Source organism: Vombatus ursinus, unplaced genomic scaffold, assembly GCF_900497805.2.
Source record: "Vombatus ursinus unplaced genomic scaffold, bare-nosed wombat genome assembly UNPS02006076.1, whole genome shotgun sequence".
NCBI classification, from domain to species: domain Eukaryota; kingdom Metazoa; phylum Chordata; class Mammalia; order Diprotodontia; family Vombatidae; genus Vombatus; species Vombatus ursinus.
In genome coordinates, this window is record NW_020945854.1 from 7,724 (window position 1) to 29,994 (window position 22,271).

The 22,271-nt window shown below is 55.1% G+C and overlaps 1 protein-coding gene across 1 annotated transcript; it reads right to left on the bottom strand.

Moving 5' to 3' along the window:
• Nucleotides 1-5,504: 5,504 nt before the first annotated feature.
• LOC114032943 (dynactin subunit 6) lies at nucleotides 5,505-21,590 on the bottom strand. Its single transcript, XM_027848399.1, has 7 exons — nucleotides 21,487-21,590; nucleotides 19,433-19,497; nucleotides 13,625-13,730; nucleotides 13,096-13,184; nucleotides 12,134-12,181; nucleotides 6,510-6,652; nucleotides 5,505-6,111 (listed from the first exon to the last, which is right to left on the bottom strand). The coding sequence occupies exons 1-7, from the start codon at nucleotides 21,507-21,509 to the stop codon at nucleotides 6,013-6,015; spliced, it is 573 nt and encodes a 190-aa protein (XP_027704200.1). The 5' UTR covers nucleotides 21,510-21,590; the 3' UTR covers nucleotides 5,505-6,012.
• Between the last annotated feature and the right edge of the window lie 681 nt (nucleotides 21,591-22,271).

Genomic DNA, 22,271 nt, shown 5'->3' on the forward strand with positions numbered 1-22,271 from the left:
TCCCACTTTGCCATTACAAAAAGAACTGCTACGGATGACTTGGTACACGGAGGTCTCTCCCCGCTCTGTGATCTCTTTAGGGGATATGCTTAGTATCGCGGGGTCTGCACAATGCGGTGGCTCTTTTAGCGCAGTTCCAAATGGCCTTCTGGAACGGCTGGACCACGCCGTAGCTCTACCATCAGTGTGCCTGTTTTCCAGCAGCCTCTCCAGCAACTGTCCTCTTCCCTTTTTGTCATCGTTGCCAATCCAGTGGGTCTGAGGCAGGGCCTCAGAATTGCTTCAATTTGCATTTCTCTAATTGCTGGTGATTTGAAGCATTTTAAAAAACACGGCCGGCCGTAGATAGCTTGGGTTTTTTCCTTTCAGAACCATCTGTTGAGAACGTCCTTTGACTACGATTCCAGCGGGGAATGGCTCCTGATCTCATAAATTTGAATCAGCACCTTCCTTCTACAGCTTGCGTATCAGGTCTTTACTAGAGAAACTTCCTACAAAGATTTCTCCCCAGTAAATATTTTCACTGTTCTAAGTTTATTGGTTTTGTTTGTGCAAAAACGTTGTAGCTTCATGTAATCAAGATTATCCATTTCGCCTCGTGCTCCTCTCCATCCCTCGTTTGGTCCTAAATCCTTCTCAATCCCCAACTGTGAACATTGTGCTCTTCCTTGCCCCTCTGATTTGTTCATTGTGTGCCCTTTTATTTCTAAGCCATGCATCCATTTGGACCTTATCTTGGCATACAGTGAGATGCTGGTTTGTACTTTATTTCTGCCAGACTCTTGCCTGTTTTCTCTCTCTTTTTTTTTTTTTTAGCAGTTTTTGTCAGAGAGTGAGTCCTTGCCCCAGGAGTTGGGGTCTTTGTGTTAATCAAACATTACCCCACCATGTTTTTCAGCTTCTGTACGTTGTGAACGTCTTCTGTTCCATTGACTGTACCACGTCCTTCCAATGATTATGACTTTTTAGTGGAGTTTGAGGTGGGGCTCTGCCAGGTCCCCTTCAGGAAAAGGAAGAAGAAAGGAGGCTAGAAGTGGCAGAACCCCCAGGTGCTCAAAGCTAGGACATCCTGGGGAACCTGAAATGAGAACTTTCCGAGTGGGTGTCCCAGACTGTAGCCACAAGGGCTGAAGGGCCAGCCCACTGGCCAGGGTGGGATACGCAGGAAGAGATGGGAGTTCCCACAATGGGCTGCTAAGTCGGTCTTCAGTTACCTTGTTTTTCCCCTGTAATCTCACTTCTTGCTACTGCTGAGTTTTCTGAATCTGGGGGCTTAATTTTAGTATTTGCTGTAGGGGGGGGGGGGGGGGGGAATCTTTCATGCAGAATCTTCCATGAATTCCCCTCTACCGCTCATACAGTACTTTTTCTACCAGGCCACAACAACTTGGGTTGTGTGGTGAGGAATTAGAATTTGGAGCCGGAAGACCTGGGTTTAGGTCTCAGCTGGGCCGCTGAATGGGTGACATCATGCCCAGGGTCATGGCACTTTTCTGGGCCTCCATTTATACCCCTAGGAAAGGAGGCATAGACCTTGGGGTCTCCTACCCTGGGGCTGTATCCCACCAAGGCTACTGCTGATAAGGAAAGACTCACAGCCCAGAAAGTTCAGAGCTCTGCTTTTTGTGATAACAAAAGATGTGCTTGATGCTTGGGGAATGGCCAAACAAATCATGCTCTGTAAAGGTCATGGAATACGATGGTGCCATAAAGAGGGTCAAACATGAAGAATTCAGACACTTGTACAAAATGATGCAGGGCGAGGACAGCCAACCTAGACAGCAATTTACACAACGTCTCCAAGACTGGGAAAAAAGTCTGCCTGGAAAGCTACAAATCGAGGTTCAAATGCAAGGGTCGGTGGTCAGCATTAGGCCCAAACAGGTTTCTGTGACCCAAAAGCATAGTTTTAGAAAGTACCTATAATTCCAGACTGACTCTGTTGGCAATGGTATTGAATGAATGAATGAATGAAAAGCCTTCATTAGGAACCTCCTATATGCCAAGCGCCATGCCAAGAGCTGGGGACACAAGGATAGATAAATGCAAGACAGGACGTGAGGATTTTCATATTAACATGAGAAGGTCAATGTTCAGCGAGCCAAAGGCAATAGTGTGTGTTTCTATTAAAGCAGAGGCTTAATTCGTTATCTGAACTATTCAAAAAAATGTATTAGACACGTAGCCACAATGTCAGTATGGAGACTGAACAAATATCTGAGTAACCTGCCAAGCACTGACCTAATTCATGAAACATCTGTTAAGTGGCACGGGAGGGAGGATGGCTATGGGACCCTGGGCAAGGAGCACGACCTCTCAATGCTGTGGGCAACTCTGTATGGTTACAGAGAAAGGGCTCGTCTGCACAGGCACAAGGAATCCTGCCTGGCAGCTTCCTACATTGAAAAATTACAGGTCTGGTCCCCCTTATCAAAAAAAATGAACCAATATCTACTGTGCAAAGCTGGGGTCTTTGTGTGAGAGAAGAGAGAGACAGACATAGAGAAAGGAAGAGCTACAGAAGAGGGGGAAGAGAGCAGAGAGACAGGAAAAAAGACACAGAGAGACCAAGAGAGACGGAGACACAGAGACAGAAAAAGAGGAGCTGGAAAGACAGAGACAGAGAGAAAAAGAGAGGGACCCCCCTCCTGGCTAGTCCATCAGAGTTAAGGGCAGGATCTGCCACATGGCATGGATTAGGTAACTCTGACTCACTACCTAAACTGATTTATAGAATTAGCTTTATGCTACTCAAAATAAAAAGATGTTACTTTAATAGAATGAGACAAAATTCAGTGCAGGAATAACAAATCAAGAATCTCAAGGAAAACAATGAGAGAAAAGTGAAAAGAGTAAGGGGGGCCCCCATTACATCTCAAATTCTCTGAAAAAGCAGCAGTCCTTAAAACTCTGTAGTAGTGGTTTAAAAGGAGATTGGTAGAAGCAAATGAACACAGTGTTTGATAAACCCAAGAAAACAAATGACTTGGGGCAGGACTCCCTATTGAATAAGGACGGGAAAATTAGAAAGTTTGGTGGGAAATCGGTTTGGACCAGCGCCTTATGCTATACACTATAATAAGCTTCATACAGAGAGTCAATGTTCAATGGGAAAATGTTTGTGTTAAATAACTGATAAAGTCTGACATCTAAGACAGGGATGACCAGGGTGGATGAGTGGTCAAAGGATAGGGTCATACCTTTTTCAGAAGGATGACAAGCCCTCCACAACAATACTAAGAGAAAAACAAGTTGAGGTTTCACCTCGCACGCATCACAGAGACAAAAACTGAGAAAAGACACAAATAGGCAATGCTGGAGGGGCTGCGGGAAGGGAAGCACACTAACACATTGTCAGTGGAGCGATGAATTAGTCCAGACATTTTGGAATCATGCAAGAACAGTGACTAAACTGCTCATGGCCTTTAACCCACTATTGGACAATCACCTGAAAAAGGTCAAAGATGGAAGGAAAAGCCCACCAAAACATTCACAGCAGCACTTTCTGCACTCGCAAAACAAACACAACTGAAATAAAATTGGAATCCAATTGATTAGGGAATGGCTGAACAAAATGGCAGCACATGGACAGACTCCTAATTGAGGCCTTGTACTGATTCCTCCAGCTACTGGTGTCTTTCCCCCAAAACTGCCTGTATCTTTTCCTTTTTTTTATTGTGAACTTGAATACCAAGAAAATTTCCAAACACACAACGGAACACAAAGAGGATCCTATATGAAACCATCAATCTCCATTTCATGTCACTTGCTTTAAAAAAAAAGCTGTCTAATAAATTCTACCTGCTCCTTTCAAAACTGTCCTACTTGTCTGGGCTTCCTTTTCAACCTCCAGTGTGTTAAAAAAAAAAAAAGTTTCAAAGGCCATGTTTTTGGCATCACTACTGCTATGAAGGGAGGGCAGCTCGGTGGCACCATAGTGCACAGAGCGCCATCTTCCTGGGTTCAAATCTGGCCTCAGATACTCACTAGCTGTGCGACTCTGGGTAAGTCACTTAACTCCGTTTGCTTCAGTTTCCGCATCTGTAAAATGAGCTCGAGAAGGAAATAGCAAACACTCTAGGATCTTTGCCAAGAAAACCTCATATGCAGTCGTGAAGAGTCAGACGCAACTGAAATGACTGAACAACAAAAAAATTGCTATGAAGAGGCAGGGGCCCTTGGGAACTGAATTTTGCATAAGGATGGTTCTACGGGGGACAGGGTTTTATATCACCAAATGTCTGTGCTGTAAAAAACAAACAGCATGAACAAAAAACTTATACATGCGCACACACGCACGTGCACACACATGCACATGTGTGCACACATGCATAAACATGCACAAACACACACACGCACACGTGCATGTGCACACATGTTCCACAACAGGGTTCCTTGAGGCCTCTGGGCTCCTTACCGGCTGCAGGGCTCAGGGGGAGGTTCCTGGGGGAGCTGGGTTTTGGGTTGCAGACATCCCAAAGGCCAAGAGTGCATGTGTTTGGTGGGGGTGGAGCGCTGCAAGCCTAAAGAACAGGATGGGCCACAGTCCAGGGTGAGAGGTTTTCGGGGTGGGGGGTTGGCTGAGAGCCCTGGAGAACATAGCAGTGGGATGCTGCGAGGAGGGTGAGGCCTCGAATGTCAGCCTAGAGCTGCACTCAATAAAAGAGGAGGCCAGTGATCAGAGAGCAGACAAATAGAAACGTCTTGGGTCCTCTGCCTTAGAGCCCCTCAGGCCCCGCTTCAGGCATCCTTCTTCCGGATGTTAACCCCCAAACGCAATTTCCCCCCAGAACTGAGACGATCTCATCTTACCAGCCCTACCTTCACAGGACAGAAGAGGAAACTGAGGCCTAGAGAGTCTGCAGTCTCAAGGAGTGTCTGACCTGGAAGGGAATCCTGACATCATCTAGTCTAACCTCTTTACAGATAAAGAGACTGAGGCCCAGGAAGGACCCCATCATCTAGCCCAGGGGTGGGGAACCTGCTGCCCCGAGGCCACACGTGGCCCTCTAGGTCCTCTGGTGCGGCCCTCTGATCGAATCCAAACTTGACACAACAAATCCCCTTCATCAAAGAATGAGTCAAAAGGCCACACCCGAGGACCTAGAGGGCCACGTGTGGCCTCGGGGCAGCAGGTTCCCTACCCCTGGGCCATCAAATGGGTTTGAGTGAAAGAAAAGGGAGGTCTCCCCGTCTGAAGCTGACCTTTCCCCAGGGGGGGACATCCCGGCATCCCTGAGATGCCTGGAGGGGCACACAGGCACAGGTGCCTGCCCCGACTGGACCCGCCCTGCAGGCCCTGCTGGGGTGAGGGTGGCCTCTCCAGGGAGCAGCGCACAAACCCTGCCCCGAGCCAGAAAGGGCCCCTGAGGCCGAGGCCTGGCAGGGTGACCGTGGCGGCCAAACCTGAGTGGTCGGCAGAGGCTGGGGCACTGGGCCCCTTCAACGGGCTGGAATGGCAGGGATGGGGGTCATGTCGACACAGGAAGAAACGAACCCGAGGATTCGAGGAGGATTCGCGGTGGAGCCAGCCATGTGAACGATCCACCTGCACCGCCGTCTTTATTTCTGTATTCAGTGCCTATTAGAAGGGGGTCACAGGACGATGGGGTGGGAGCACTGAGGCAGACACAGAAGGGCCCTCCCCGGCAGGCCCACGGGCCCCCAAGGGGCAAAGGCCTCCGGGAGCCATCCGGGGGCCTCGGGCCATGACACAGGAGACACAGGAACTCACACCAGGCCTGGAGGGTCACCTTAATTATAGCCAGGGAGGATGGGTGAAGGACGGGCCACACGCGGAGCCCTCCTGCGCCTGGGCTTCTGGGGGCCGAGGCCCCAGCTCTAAGGGCGCACACACAGCTACCTAGCTACAAGACGGGTTATCGCGGCAATGACAAAGCCTGTGAGGAAACGCCGAGGAGGGACCGTGTAAACACGAAGAACGGCCAAAGAGGCGGCCTTCCTTCCTCGCGGCCTCCCCAGGGGCCGCATCCCAAGGCTGCCGCTGCCCGCTCAGCTCTTGGTGGGGGCTGTGATCACCTTCGTGGTCTTCTTCAAGTGGTGGTAGTTGGGCAAAATTTTCATCAGGAAATCCAGCTGGAGGGTTTGGGGCTGGGGACAAAAGACACAAGGAGCCGCCCATTAGCAACATAACATCCGGGTGCAGGCCTGAGCCTGAGCACCAGCTGCCTCCACGCCCACCTGGGGAAAGGAGCCCTCTTGGCAGAGTGACCCTGAGCACCTCATATGGGGGCACCAGGGCCAAGCACCAACACGCCCCCTCATCGATGCCAGGGGCAGAAACGATCCTGGGGCCCTGGGGTCCCAAGCGCAACCCGTGACGGGCCCTCGGGTGGCAGGAAGTCTCAGAGCGAGCAAAGCCCACCCGGCTATCTATAAATTCCAGCGCATCTGCTTCAGAAGTAAAGCAGGACCCCAGGAGGGAGCGGGAGGCCAGGATGCGCCCTGAGGGATCGGGGGGCAGAGAGGGCCCTCCCCACTGGACGCACCTGAGGTCTCTCCGTCTGAACCCGGCGCAGGCAATCGGCCCCGTAGATGACGGTGTTCTCGGGGATCACCTCAAAGGTGTTCAGGTTGCAGCAGGCCCCGATGATGCAGCCGCTGGTCAAGATCACGTTCCTCCCAACGTGGGCTGTGGGCAAGGGCATGGCTGTCAGCAGGGAGGGCCACGGGACAGGCAGGGGCAGCAGAGCTCTGAGGGGGCTGGGGGAGACTTCTCTGAGGGAGACAGGTAAGAGCCAGGGGACCCCTGGAGGTGGCATCCGCCCCACGAGGAAGGAGACGGGGTCAAGCTGCAGACTTGCACACCCAGAAGTGTGAGGCCCATGCTGAGCTCAGGGGAAAACGAGGCAGGGCCCCTGAGGCGGTCTGCTGCACCCCTGGGCCCTCAGCCTCGCTGGGCTGCTTGGGCAAGCGCACCGGCCAGAGCCCTCACCTCAGCCTAGAAGGACCAGAGGCTACGTCCCAGCTCAGCTACTTGGCTGGCCTGGCGCAAATTCCTTCCCTTTGCTGGACTTCAGTTTTCTCATGTATAAAATGAGGAGGGGTACACTAGATAACCCCCAGGACCCTCCCACCCCCTGACCTCTGATACCACCTGGGCTGAATCAGAGGTAAAGGGTGAGGCTGCTGAAGGCAGGGGTCACAGGGTGGGCACTGGCGGCCATGAAGGGCAGGGGTGGGGACCACAGGCTGAAGGAAGCAAAGACCGGGGTCCAGGGGAAGGGATCGGATGTAAAATAGAAGAATTCTATGAATAAGAATGGCGCTGGACTAAGCGTGTGCTGTCCGCCACTGCCTTGAGCTCCTGTCCACCGAAGGATGCCCTCGGGCCACTTGCACCAGCCCTAGCCGGGAGGCTGCCCTGGCCTGCAGCACCTGCTGTCCTCCCTTCCTCCCCGGGCTGCTCAGCTGTGACCAGAGCGCCAGGACAAAGAGCTCTTGGTGGTCCGATCAAGCGGCCTCTTCTCAGTCCTTCTCCCCAGCCTCTGCCGATCCCCCTCTCCTCTCTAGGTGTGGAGGACACCCCTGTCTCTCGACTCCCCTCCCACCTCTCTGAGCATTCCTTCTGTCTCTCTTTCTGGTCATGCCTCCAACCAGAGCTGTCCCTCGGGTTCTGTCCTGGGCCCTCCTCCTGGGGATCTCATCAGCACCGGTGGATTTAATGACCATCTCTATGCTAAAGACTGTCACTGCCCCAGACTCTGTCGGCCTCCAATATCACATCTCCAAATGCCTTTCAGACATCTGAACTCAATGTCCAGCAGACACCGTAAACTCAGAACTCGCCAACTTTTCCCCGACCCTTTCCGTATCACTGTGGAGGGCACCCCCTCCTCCCAGTCTCTAGGAGTCATCCTGGACTCCTCACTCTCCCTCACCCCCATATCCAGCTCTGGCCAAGCCTGATGACTTCCCCTCTGCAGCATCTCTCGAATCTGCCCCCTTCTCTCCTCTGATGCCGCCCCGACCCTGGACAGACCTTCATCACCTCGCACCTGGACTGCTGCAAGAGCTGCGGGTGGTCTGCCTGCCTCTCCCCACTCCAGTCCATCCTCCACTCAGCCCCCAAAGGGATTTTCCTAAAGCGCAGGTTTGACCGTGTCACTCAGTAACCTCCAGGGGCTCCAACATAACCCCCACCACGTCCTCTTCATCCAGTGACCCCGGCCTCCTGGCTGTTCCACCAACAGGACCCTCTGCCTCTCAGCTCCAGGCATTCTCTCGGGCCGCTCCCAGGCCTGGAACGCTCTGCCTCCTGACCTTCCCGGCTTCCTTTGGGCCCCAAGTAAAGTCCCACCTTCTCCAGGAAGGCCTCCCAGCCCTCGTTGTTCCAGCGCCATCCCTCTGGTCAGTACTCCCTAGTTATCCTGTCTACAGCTTGTTTGTATGTGGTTAGATTGGAAGCTTCTTGAGGGCAGGAACTGTCTTTTGCCCCTCTGTGTATCCCCCGTGCTTAGCCCAGTGCCCAGCACATCGTGGCACTTAATGTTTACTGACTGACTGGTTAGTACATCACATTACTTCAGCAATCCACCCCCTGCACAGTCAGCACACCCAGTCAATGCCAGGCCTAGGGGCAGTCGAGCTTGGCTCGGCTCAGGTGGGCAGCAAAGAGAGCACCCATCACTTCCATGGCCGTGAAGCCTCAGCACCAGGGCTGCCGGCTACACAAGGCTAATCTGACCAGACTGCAGCCCCAGGGCTCTGGCACACAAGGTTGCTGGCTGGCGTCGGCGGAGCACGTGAGGGCAGGCGCGTCAAGGCCGTCCCTGGCTCGGCCTCAAAGCTTCCAAATGTCTGGAACGCCTGCTTCTAGCAATCCCCTCCCCCAGCCCCGACCTTCTGGATTCCCCTTAGGAAGAAAGAGGGTGAGGGGCTGGGCCTGTCAGCACGTGGCACTCCCAGGGGAGGAAAGCCCTCCACCAAGGCCCCTGATGCTGGTACAGAGCTGCCGGGGCACCGCGTGGAGGCAGGGCTTGACCTCGGGTCTCCCTGACTGTGGTTAAGCCACCCTCCCTCAGGACAGGAACCCTCCCTCAGGACAGGAACCCTGCCTAGAAGGCCAGCTGGCACTCGGTGCCATGGAGAAGGCCGGGAGGCGCTTCCCTGAGGAGCGGGGTAAGGCCGGTCAACGCCAGGCCCACAACACGGCAGCGATGCGGCCCGGGTCTCTGTGGGCAGATGACGGCCAGGCCTAATGTAGATGAGCCAGAGGTTCAATGCAGAGACGTGACTGAAGCCTGAGGTGTGAACCGTTAAGAAGGCTGGTCTCAGGATACTGGAGAAGGCCGTAAGAGTTGCGCGGATTTCTACAGACCTTGAAAAAACAAGGAAAAACACCAGCAGGCTTTTGACCCGCCGCATGAGCTCTGTGTCAGCTGGCAGTCTGCTAATGGCGCCACGAAGGGACAGCGTGTGACAAAGGACTTGCAAGGGCTCTTGGGAGGACAGGCACACGGGTGCATGGGAGCCACGCTGGGCCCTGGGGCAGACATTCTGGAAAGGAGCTGCACCCGCACCGCCAAGGTCCCCCAGCGTACGCCGTCACCGCGAGGCCTGTGCTCCCAACGCAGCCAACACAGAGGGCACGCCAACCTTGAGGACAGCACTTTCTGAGGGGCGTCCATCAGCTGGGGCACGGCGGAGCAGAAGATGATCTAGGGATGGGACGGATGGAAATGAAGAAAGGGACAAAAGCAGAGAAACCTGGAAGACTTGGGTGAACGGATGCAGAGCCACGTGAGCAGGACCAGGACACCACTAATAGAACGCCTACAATCCGGTACAGGAGAATAACCAACCGACTCGAGGCACCATCACAACAAAGCCTGACAGTGACACACAGAGCCTCGGGGCCAGCTGGGCTGGACCGAGGAAGGCGCGAAGAAGCCTGGAAAGGCGGCCGGGGCAGGTAGAGAAAGGCTCTCGAGGCCAGAGGAAGGCGCGTGCGTTTAACCCCCAAGCTGAAGGGGAGCCGCTGGAGATGACCCAGCAGGCAGTGGCCTGCTCAGAGCGGGCCATGGCAGCTGTACCAAGTACGGAAGGCAGAGGGGAGAGCCTGCAGGGAAGAAGGGACGCCGCTCAGGACGCCCAGGAGAGAGGCGATGAAGGCTGACCTGGGGCAGTGGCCACAGGAGCGCGAGAAGGGGACGGACCCGAGAGATGCTGAGGAGGAGGACGGCCAGTGGCCAGAGATGGGGGCTGAGGGAGACACGAGGTGCCGACGATGGCAGTGAGGCATGAACCCAGGAGCCTGGAGGGATGGGGGTGCCTTTGGCAGAAACGCACAAGTGTGGGCAAGGAGGATGAGATCCGTTTGGACGTGCTGACTTTGAGATGTCTACAAGACGTCCAACAGACGGGTGGTGACACAGGCCTGGAGCACAGGAGGGACGCTAGGGCTGGGCGTGTGTCACCAATGACAGCTGAAGCTTGGGAGCTGATGAGATTACTGAGTACAGAGAGAAAAGGGAAGGGAGGTTGGTGGAGTTGTGAACTGATCCAACCATTATGGAAGGCAAGTTGGAACTAGGCCCAAAGGGCTATAAAAATGTGCATACCCTTTGACCCAGCAATACCACAGGGTTATATCCCAAAGAGATCATAACAACAGTCCCACTTGTACAAAAATATTTATAGTAGTTCTCACTGTGGTGGCAAAGAATTGGAAATTGAGGGGATGCCTTTCCATTTGGGAAATGGCTGAACAAGTTGTGGTATATGAATGTGATGGAATACTATTGTGCTATAAGAAACGATGAGCACACAGACTTCAGAAAAACCTGGAGAGACTTGTATGGACTGATGCTGAGTGAAGTGAGCAGAACCAGGAGAATGTTGTACACAACAACAGCCACGTTGTGAGATGACTAACATTGATTGACTGAGCCCTTCTCAGCAATACAAAGGTCTAAGACGAGATATCTCCAAAGGCCTCGTGATGGAAAATGCCGTCCACAAAGAAGAAAGAACTATGGAGTCTGAATGCTGATCGAAGCAGACTGTTTGCTATTTTTTCTTCTGTTGTGTTTTGTTTCCTCTTTCTGGTGGTTCCTCCTATTGGTTCTGATTCTTACTTACAACATGACTAATGCGAAGATATGTTTCACAGGAATGTATATGTAGAGCCTATATCAGATTGTGCGCTGTCTTGGGGAGGGAGACAGGGAGGGAGGAGGAGAAAAATGTAAAACTCAAAAGCTTATGGAAGTGAATGCTGAAATCTAAAAATAAATTAATTAATTAAAAAAGAAAAGGGAAGGGGGTCAGGGACGGAGCCCTGAGGAACATCCTGGGCGAAGGGGCAAGAACACGGTCCCTGGAAACCACACAGAGTTGGGCAGAGATGGACACACACAGCCAGAACAGCCAGCTCCGGAGAAACGGCTCACCAGAGGCCTCAACACACCCTTATCAAGGGCCTAGCTGCCTGTTCAAATCCAGCCTCAGACACTAGCTGGGTGACACTGGGCAAGTCACTTCATCCTCCTGGCCTCAGTTTCCTCATCTGTCAAACGAGCTGGAGGACATGGCAAACCGCTCCAGTATCTCTGCTGAGAAAACCCCAAACGGGGCCACAAACAGTTGGACATGACTGGAAAGAAAGGCCTGGCCCTTTTACAGACAAAAATGAAATGCTCCCTGCCCTCATGGCGCTTATCTCCCAGGGAAGTAAAGAAGAGGTGATCAGAAGGGGTTCCACGAGCTTCTGCTGACCGCCCCCTCCGCGAGGGGCCCTCGCCCTCGCCCTCACCGCCTCTCCCCAGAGGCCCTCTGCGCAAGCTCAGATCTGACAATGGGCCTCCCCTCCTCGACCACCTCCAGGCCTTCCTGTTGTCTCCAGGATGGAGCAGAAACTCCTCTGGAGAGCCGGGAAGGCCCTTCACAACTTGTCCCCGTGACAGGCCGTCTCTCATCTCTGAGCCTTTATCCCAGACCTCTCCCATGCCTGGCGTGCCCTCCCCATTTGCATTTGCATTTGGCTCCACCCTCGTCTCCCCACTGGAAAGGGAGCTCCCTGGAAGTAGGGGTGGCTCCCTTCTTTGTCCTTGCGCCCTCAGCACTCGGCACACAGTAGGGGCTTAATGAATGCTGGGTAACTGACGTTCACCTTTGGATTCGATGACATTGTTGTCTCCCATCTTCATGGCTTCAGAGTCTGGAAATGAGGGTTAAGTAAAAGATGAGGTCAAAAAGCGGAAAGAACTGCAAACAATACAGAGAGCGGGCTTTGAGGGGAAAGCAGGATGTGTGCCCGGGGCATTTACACGTGCTGAGAGTGAGCCTCTCATCTGAACAGGAGCACGACGCAGGCCTCAACGAGGGACAGGGACGTGAGCTCACCCAACAGCGCTTTGCCTTCCCCCTGACCTCAGGGCCTTCCCCAGGCCTGGAGAGACGCCTCCGGGGGGAGGAGCCCAGAGGGGGCACAATGACCCGCAGCTAGAGCTCCCACGCCTCCTCCATCAGGACAATCCTTCAAGGTCAGCCAAGTACCTGGCATCGGAGCCTCACAACCACCCTGGGAGGCAGGTGCTGTTATTATCCCCATTTCACAGATGGGGAAACAGAGGCAGGATAACCCAGCTGGGAGGTGGCTGCAGCCAGACTTGAACTCAGGTCTTCTTGACCCCCAGGGCATCAGTGCTCTGTCCACTGGACACAAGCTGTAAACTTGAGCTGGGAAACTGAGAGGAGAAGGGGCAAGGATGGATGCGCGCTGAGCGCCTGGACCCTGACGCTGCCCCCCCCGCCCCGGCCACAGCTGCGGCTCTGCCTGCAGCTCCAGCCCGGCCAGATTTCCCACCAAATCGCTGAGCTGGTGACGGTGCTGCAGGAGTGCGAGGGTGGCGCTGGCGGGGTCTGCACTGCAGCCAGGCCCCGGGGCTCGGAGCTCGGAGCTGGAGCCGAGGCCCGGCCCAGGCACCCACAGGGGCACACCCCGAGCCCGCCGAGAGCCCAGGACCCCCTCCCGAGGAGAGCAGGAACCCCAGATCCACCGCCTGTGTCCCCGTTATCACGGCAGGAGCAGGGCGGCCACCCTCGGGGCGGTGTCCTCACTGCAAAGGATACAACAGCCAACTTCAAACACGTTGTTGGTGCCGATGACCATGGGCTTGGGCTCCACGTCCTCTGTGTCAGGGAGGATGTTTTCAGGATACCTGTGGAAAGGACAAGCACGTTTTCAGAAAGCTTTCTGAACACATTCCCCTCAATTTACGAATCCCAAACGTCGGCCCACAGTAAACCTCAATCACGCCAGCATTTGTTTCTGGATCCAACTGCTTCCAATTTAGCTGCTGGTAAAAGTCCAGGTAAGTGAGCATGAAACAAGTCCTCAGGAAACAGCCCAGGAGGACCCAGGGGCCAAAGTCATCTTCCTAAACCCATCCCATCCCCAAGGCTCCCCTTTTCCCCGGGCAAAGGCCCTCCGTCTGATTCCCAAGGCCCGTCGTGGTCCCCGGGAGCGGAGCTGGGCTGAGCATGTCTCTCCTCAGGCCTCTCGTCAGTCCCTCGGGGCGGGGGGGTGGAGGGGGCCCCCAACGCAGAAGCCTCCAGGGGCTTGGTTCCCAGGCTGACCATCGCGGATGCTGGTACTCACCCATTGAGGATCAGGGCCTGCTCCTCGATGAGGTTACCCTCCCCAATCACGATTGGCCCAGCTTCCGCAATGATCCGGGCCTTTGGGTGAATCACCGTCCGGGGGCCTGTGGAGGAAGCAGGACAGGATGTTCTCATTGGCCTCGCTGTGAAGTGGGCAAAGCTGGCCAGCCTCACGTTTACCAACAACAAACCTTTGTCAATGAGCAGCGCTGGGGACTGATACAAAAGAGAAATTCGAGGCTATTGTCAGTGGAAAGAGACAGGGGACCTGGGTTCAAATCCCTACTCCCAGATCTCTCCTACTTCCTCTCAGTGTGACCTTGGATGAGTCCCTTCCCCTCCTGGGCCTCAGTTTCCTCTTCTATAAAATGAGGGGCTCTGAGGTCCCTGCCGGCCCTGTGGCTTACCCAAACAGCCTGAACCTGAAGGGCAGGATATGGGGCAGGGGGAGGCACTCCCTGAGCCGGCACAGACTGGGGGTCCAGGCACAGGGAATTAGGGCGTGAGGGGTAATTAGGCCCGTGGGGGCAGGAGAACATGGACCAGCCATCAGGGTTCAGTTCGTTGGGAGAAAGCAGCAGGAGGTGAGACTGCCTGGTGAGCGGGCCAGGGCCGGGTCTCGGGGGCCCTGAATGTCACGTCACACTGTGGGGTTTGGGCTTAGTTCAGCAGGAGACCTGAGGGACTTGAGCAGAGAAATCACAGGATCTGATCGATTTTTACAAAAGGAAGATTGGTCTGGGTTGAAGGGCAGGCACTCCTGTCCCCTCCCAAGTGACATGGTTGCATCTCACGAGGAATGATGCCCTAACCCGGCCACATCCTACCTCATTTTACAAGTGAGGAAACTAAGGCACCGAGGGATGGGTTCTGGATGGAGTGAGTAGGGGATCTCAGGTTTAGAGCTACAAAGTACCTACTGATCATCTAATCCAACCCCTTTTTCTACAACGAGGAAATAGGCCCAAGGGAAGTAAACTGACCTCCCCAAGGGTACACAGGCAAAGCCAGGATTTGAACCCAGATCCTGTGACTCCAGATTCTGGATAATCCTTTCTGCAGCACTGATAATGAACTGGCATTTTTCTGGAGCCCTTTTTGTTTACAAAGCACTTTACAAACACGGCCCGGGAGGGGGGTATGAGTCTGATCCCCATTGTACGGAGGTTCAGGGACTGAGGCAGGGGGCCCACAGCTGGGAAGAGGCTGAGGCTGGATTTGAACTCAGGTCTTCCTGACTCCAGGCCCGACACTCTCACCACTGCGGCCCCGCCAGCTGCCTTGGATCGGCCAAGAACTGCCCTTCCTCCCGGGGCAGGGGCGTCTCTGGGGAGCCCCACTGGAGCTGAAAGAGGGGATGCTCCAGGGAAGAAAGCAGACACGCTCAGACCAATGAGAGGCTGGCAAGGTAAGTTCAGGGAGTACCCATCTGCAGCTCAAAGAGCCCTGCTGGGATGGGAAAGGGAGCCCCTGTCATGGGGCAGAGAAAAGAGAGAGGCGCCCCGGATACAGGAGCCGCTGCGGCACTCCGGCTAATTCTGTCTGGAAGGAGACCCAAACGCACTCTTTCTTACATCCACGCACACAAGACTCTAAGAAGGCCTGAGGGCTTCTGGCCCCAACCAAGGTAAGATTCCAAAAGAACTGAAGGAAAAGCTTGAATGAGGAGGAAGGCTGGATCCTGCCCCCCCCGCCCCACGCCTCGAAGACCCCGCTCTGAACGCAGCCAGCAGGACTTTGCCATCGTCATCAGCTGATGATCTGACCACCTCCACTCATTTCCCATGGGTTACGACATAGTCTGTTTCAGACCCACGTCGGCGGTCCGCCGTGAGGAAGAGATGCGCCCATCCATGTCTGGCCTCTGCAGCGGCTCTGGCCCAGGCTCCCCCGGCCCAACTGCCGCCGATCCGCCACGAGCACCAAAGACGGGGAGCAGGGCCAGCTCTTTAAAGTTGTCCTTACTAGGCCTCTGGGGTAGCAAAGCGTGATGGTCTGTGAGCTTGGCTACACAGGCAGAAAACTATTGGTGCGGAGTTTGCAACGAGAAGCATCCCACTGGTGAGAAGCCTAGCGCTGAAATCATAAAGGATGGCTGACCGCAGTGATTTCCATCATCTCTGAGCTGCCTTGCAGGGGGCTGAAGACAGGGCGGGGGGCATGGTGGAGAGCCTGGGCAGCTTTTGAGCACCTGTATTTGCCTGTTGGCTGGGTCTGTCTTCTGATGCATGCCCCCCGAAGCCATCCCCCTCTCCCTACAATGCCAGCAGCCCGTTGTCTTACAGTGAAATTGGTCCCAATCCTGTGTGTCTGCATCTCGCGTTTGGCCCTCTGCTGTCTCCTCTGAGAGCCATGCCTTAGAGAAAAGGCCATTCTGCAGACCTGTCGCCATGGCGACCAGCCCTGCCATCCCTCCGGGGCTGCTCCTTCGTGCAGGTGAGGCAGGAACGTTTGCAGAACAGAAAGATTTGTCATTTATTTATTTACTTTTTCTGTTTTTTGGCTAGACAATGGGGTTAAGTGACTTGCCCAGGGTCACACAGCTAGTGCATGTTATGTGTCTGAGGCTGGATTTGAACTCAGGTCCTCCTGACTTCAGGACCAGCGCTCTATCCACTGCGCCACCTAGCTGCCCCTAGATTTGTCATTTATTGAGGCCTGACCGACAGAGACCGCCACATCCCCCAGCTCCAGGTGGCCCCTCTGTGTCCCCCAGCTCCGAAGCGGAGTCAGGATAAAGGCGGAGGGAAGGCCGGCAGGCTCCCTTCACCACCCCAGAAGGCAGTGGCTTTTCCATCCCCAGGTGCGAGATCTAAGTATGCTCGTCACTCTTGCAGTCAGATTTTTTTGGATTCCTTCACGTCTTAAGCCTTCTTAATTCAGCTTTATAAGATCCCGTTTGTCCCAGACACCCGTGGCTTCTCTTCCTGCGAAGCCCTGGCTGGCCTCAGGCTGATCCCGCAGGGCGTGAATTGCTCACTCACTGCCCACTTTCCATCAGGGTGGCCTGATGCAGCAGGAGATACTGGACCTCATGCCTTTGGTCCCAACCAAATCAAACAAAGAACACTTTAGTAAGCCAGTAAAAGATTTTGCCCCAGAGCAGCTGATAAACAATTTATCCTTCTGCCTGCGGGCAGCAGCTCTGCAGATGTAGACACCGGCCCACAGCAAAGATAGCAGAATGTTAAGAGCTTCAGAAATAGCCAGCCTTTAGAAGACAGTTTCCAGAATAGGTCTGTCTAATGGAACAGTTTTGGGTTATGGGGCAGAGGGGAGAAAATGCCCCCCAAGGGTTCATGTTGTTTTTGTGGCTGTGTGCCTGGGTGGGTCGCCACCTAAGGGCTGGGCCCCCTTTGAGGCGCCTCCAGCAGCAGGCCTGGGCGGCCGGAGCTGTGACGGAGAGGCCGCGGCACATAGCGGGGCACATAGCACTTAGCGCGCAGGCAGTAAGTACCCCGTACAGGCTAGGAGGCGTGGACAGTCCTGCCCGGATCGCCCTGGGCAAGGCGCTTTGCCATCCTTGGCCTCAGTCTCCTCATCCCTACCTGAGGATGGTGACGGCACCAACCTCCCAGGGTTATTGTGAGGATCACAAGAGATGTTTGGAAAGCGTCTGGCACGTAGCAGGTGCTTAATAAATACTTCTTCCCCTCCAATCTTTTGGCATGGGGTGTACTTGTTTCTGACCTATTGCTAGAAAAATGGCATTCTTCGGTGAGAAGCCAACGAGAACGCTTTGCCTTGCCCTTGGCTGGGGAAAACGGATTTAAGAGGCGGCAGAGGGCAGAGGGGCCTGGCCTGGGGCTGCCTGGCCAGAGGCGGTGCCTCAGAAGCTCTGCTTGTGCTCTGTGACTTGGGCACAGAGGCCTCGGGATGCGTCATCCCCACTACTCCAAGCACGGCACTGGTATCTGGACAACGCGGGGATCTTTCCATTGCATGTGATTCTTTTGTTTGAGAAAAAGAAAGATCTGTTTGTAATGTTCCTTAGCAACATAGCAGCCGGCATGGTCTGGCCAGATGTTTGCAGCAGAAGGCCGGGAAGGGCCCAGCTGGGTCAATTACAGCCCTTCCCTGGGGGTGGGCATGGGGGGGGTTGGGTTTGTACTTTTTCATGAGGGTGGTGGAGCTTCTGGGGATGTGGAGGGTCTTCTGGCCCTGAGTATTTGCTCAGTGAAGAAATGAAGGCCCAGAGTGGACTTGTCCAGGGTCAAACAGCTAGTGAATGGCACCACTAGAACCCAAGTGGCCAGAGATTCCCCCATGCCACCCTGTGAAATGGCCTTTGTTACCTTTTTTTTAAGTATTTTTTCCCCCAATTACATGTAAAGGCAATTTTCAACACTTTTTTTTTTTTAAAGATTTTGAGTTCCAAATTTTTCTCCATCTCTCCTTCCCCTCCCCACTTTCTAAAATGGTAAGCAATTTGACATAGATTACATATGTACAATAATGTTAAACCTATTTCCATATTAGTCGTGTGAAAGAAGAAACGGAACAAAAGGAAAAAAAAAACCATGAAAAAAAGCCCAACAAAATACAGAGCAAACAGTCTGCTTCGATCTGCATTCAGGCTCCATAGTTCTTTCTTTGGATGTGGATAGCATTTTTCATCATGAGGCCTTTGGAGATGTCCTAGATCCTGGCATTGCCAAGAAGGGTTAAGTCTATCAATCAAAATGAGTCATCGCACAACGTGGCTGTTACTGTGTACAATGTTCTCCTGGTTCTGCTCACTTCACTCAGTATCAGTCCATGAAAGTCTTTCCAGGTTTTTCTGAAGTCTGCCTGCTCATCATTTCTTATGGAACAGTAGTATTCCATAACATTCATATACCACAACTCGTTCAGTCATTCCCCAATTGATGGGCATCCTCTCAATTTCCAGTTCTTTGTCAAAAACGATCTTTGTTAAATGACCATTTTATTCCCCTTTGTTTATGAATTGTACCGCATGAAATTCCCGTGAACAAAAGAGAGAAGAGGGCTGTCTGGGAGCTGGGCCTTGTTGCACCCAGCGCGGTGGATGTCCTTGGCCGTGGCCACTGTGTGGGAGTCCCTGCTTTCCGTTTGGCCTCCTCTGGCAGGCAGGCATCCAGCCCTCGCGCCCAGTTTATCCCTGTCTGCCTTTGGCTCCCAGGAGTCCTTCCTTCAGGCACAGCTCTGTATCTCTGGCTCTGTCTCCCTCGAATTCTCTCCCATCGGTGTGGCCAGGACGTTGCATTGGCTGAGGCTCTCCTTGCACTTGAAGGGGGTTCCCCTCTCCTCCTGGGCCCCTCCCAGGCCACGGGATTTCTTCATTGTGTTTGTCTGTTTCTTCCCTTTACTCCTGTCTCCAGGCTGCTCCCTTCTGTGCTCTTGGATGGTGGGCTGGACCAGCCCTGCTTGGTCCTTGACAGAACAGCTAAGACAGGTTCTGCAGGAATTCCCGGGTTTGGCCTCAACCTTGCTTTTGCCCACCCTGGCCCAGACATGGAGTTGGCTTTTTCCCTTATTGCCTTGAGTTAACAGGCCCCACCCAGATGTTGCTGACTGGCTGGTAGCGGGTGCTGCCCACACCCTTTCTCCTTCTGTGGCTTGGAAGGGCTGCCTGGGGGCTGGGCTTTCCGGGCTCTGGGCCGGTCCATCTCCCGCCATGGCTCTAGCGTGAACTGCTGGTTTCTGGGCCGGTCCCGTCTCCCACTCTCACTCCCGCTGTGGGTATGGGCGGCCTGATTTTGAGCCAGGTGCAGGCTGCCTGGGTGCTGGACAGGGCCATCCCCCCTGCCCCCCCGACTCCTCACCTGCCATGCTGGCCTCTTACCTATGGTCACATCTCCCCTGATCTCACTCTCCACACACACCACTGCTCCCGGAGCAATCTTCACACTGTGGACAAAAGTACAAGGCAATCGTGGTGTGAATGGGAGTGCTTCCAGGGTCTGGGGTTTCCACGGTAGGTTCCTGCGCCCCTGCACCAGCCCAGGGGGATCACAGATCACTCCACATGGCCTCAGGTGTCAGGCCCACGGTGAGCACCTCCCTGTAGGCTGGGGGTGCTCACCTACTGTGTGCCTGGCACGTGTGATACAATGAAAGGAGCAGGAACACCTGAGTTCAAATCCAGCCTTAGACACGTCCTAGCTGGGTGATTCTGGACAAGTCACTTCACCCCTGCTCGCCTCAGTTTCTTAATCTCTGGAATGGGGATCACCCTCCCAAGGGTGTGGTGAGGATCCAGCGAGATCCTCTCTGTCTGACCCGCTCACTGCGCCAGATCCCCGGGTTTCATAAGCCCCGGTGAGCCCAGGCGCATGGCCTTGTGCAGACGGCTGTGGGCTCAGCGGGCCCTGGTCATACCTGGGCTCAGGGGGCACAGTCTGGAGGCTGGCGGGGCCCCTCCGGGCCACAGTGACCAGTCTGTTAGCGCTCCAGGAGACGGTACACTTAGAAACACTAGATACCTTTCCAGGCTGTATCCACTTAATCAAGGTTGCAGGCCCAAATCACACCTGAGGTTTTATCTAAAAATGTCCTTCATACTTGAAGAAAAAAGGGCAAGTTTAAATTTCTTATGCTTGCTATTTTTAAGGCAGGGCAGCTTGGTGGCTCAGTTGATAGAGCGCCGGGCCTGGAGTCAGGGAGACTCATCTTCCCGAGTTCAAATCTGGCCTCAGACACTAGCTGTGTGACCCTGGACAAGTCACTTCACCCTGTTTGCCTCAGTTTCTTCATCTGTCAAATGAGCTGGAGAAGGAAATGGCAAACCCCTCCCATATCTCTGCCAAGAAAACCCCAAAGGAAGTCGGGGCAGTCAGACACGACTGAAACGACCGAACAGCAACAGCGATGCACTGTATCAGCCCGCCTGGTACCCGGCAGGCGTGTCCCCCAGGCCCTTTGGGCGGCCTCAACTTCTGATTCACTTTAATGACCTGCTAAGGCGTATCCCTCCCTGATGGCCAGAGAAGGCTGGCAGGAGGAGGTTTAGGCATGCTGTCTCCCCGTGACCATTTCAGCTCCTTGTGTCTCCAGCACCTGACATGGTGGCGGGTGCATAGTAGGTGCTTAACAATGGCTCATGCCTTGACTGGGCACACAGTGGGTGCTTCCACGTGGCTGACCTGACGCCTGGGACCGGGCCCAACGTGGGCACGGGTTGTCCAGCGTGTTGCAGGCCCTTCTCCCTCCTGGTCAGATCCCCAATCAGGGGGGCCTGCCCAGCCCACAGCCGTCTGCACAGGGCCATGCGCCTGGGCTCACCGGGGCTTATGAAACCCGGGGATCTGGCGCAGTCAGCGGGTCAGACAGAGAGGATCTCGCTGGATCCTCACCACACCCTTGGGAGGGTGATCCCCATTCCTGAGTCACCCAGCTTGGACGCGTCTGAGGCTGGATTTGAACTTGGGTCTTCCCCGAGTATCGCACGTGCCCAGCACACAGTAGGTGCTTAATGAGTGTAGGCCCCCACTTGCCCCCTTCAAGCCTCAGCCTTCCCTAGGTACAAACATGGTTATTTTGGGGTTCCCTGTGGTTCCTCCTCTCCCGCGACTCCCTAGCGCCCCCACGACCTGCCAGCCCCCCCTTGCTTCTCCCAGACCTCAGCCCGGGGGGGAGGAGCCACCAGGACCACGTGACACGCCGCTCCCACACAGGCCCCGCCCCCGGGTTCCGCATGCGCGCTCAGACCGGCCTCCCTGGGCCAGCGCATGCGCACTGCCCGGGTCCCGCCCCGCCGGAGCTCCCGGCCTCCCCGGCCCTAGACAGGGGAGGGCTGGCGAGGGTCTCAGTTTCCCTGTCTGTCTGCTTCCGCCACAGCCCATGGGGCACGAGGGGAGGGTGAAGTGGGGGGGGGCGAGCAACGCTAGGCGGACTCACCTCTTGGAGAGTTTCTCCGTCATTTTCCCTCACTCCTGGGGCAGATACCGCCGTCGCATCCAGTGAGGGTGGAGTCAGCTCTGCGCTCGATTAGTCAGCGGCGGGTGGGGAGGAGGGCGCGTGCGCGGTGGATGTGGTGAGCTCCGGGCTCCATTGTTTAGACTGACAGGCGGTGTGAGCAAGGGCGCATGCCCAGCGGGGCGGGGCAAGCCCTGGACACAGCAGGCCAACAGGGGTGGGGGGAGCGAGAGGAATGCGCATGCGCGGGCAGTTCCACCCTCGAGACGCCCAGAGGTTGAGTGGCATCCTCTTCGGTGCCTCAGTTTCCCTCCTGCTCCTGCAGCTTGCGATCCCTCTGGCTCTTCTCCCGAGACCCTGAGGAGTCACCGTCGGCTGGCGTTGCACCTCTTGGTGCCTCAGTTTCCCGTTAGGAGGGATGATCAGTCCAGAGAGCTGAGTGGCCCCCGGCGGCTCTCTCCCTTTCTGTACCTCAGTTTCCTCTTTGCCCCTTGGGGTCTCTCAGGGGCCAAGGTGTCCAGTCCAGAGCGCTGTGGGACCTCAAGCGGGCTGTGCCCCTCTCTGTGCCTCGGGTTCCCCGCCGTCAGTCCTAGGACTGTCCTCTGGGGGCCCTGTAGGATTGAGCTGAGGCTGGGCCTCTCTGTGCCTCAATTTCCCTTCTGGGGGTCAGGGGGCATGGAGCGACTGACCAAGACGCTGGAGGAAGCCCCAGCCCCCCATCACTCCCCAGGAGCCTTGACCCCGGGCAAGCCCCTGCCCCCCATCAC

Excerpts from the sequence above, each read along its gene's own strand:
- LOC114032943 (XM_027848399.1), bottom strand. The coding sequence starts at position 21,509 with ATGACGGAGAAACTCTCCAAGAG. Across the intron at positions 13,185-13,624 it reads CAGGCCCTGATCCTCAATGG|GTATCCTGAAAACATCCTCC; the intron begins GTGAGTACCAGC and ends TCCTTTCCACAG. Across the intron at positions 6,653-12,133 it reads CAATGTCATCGAATCCAAAG|CCCACGTTGGGAGGAACGTG; the intron begins GTGAACGTCAGT and ends CCTTGCCCACAG.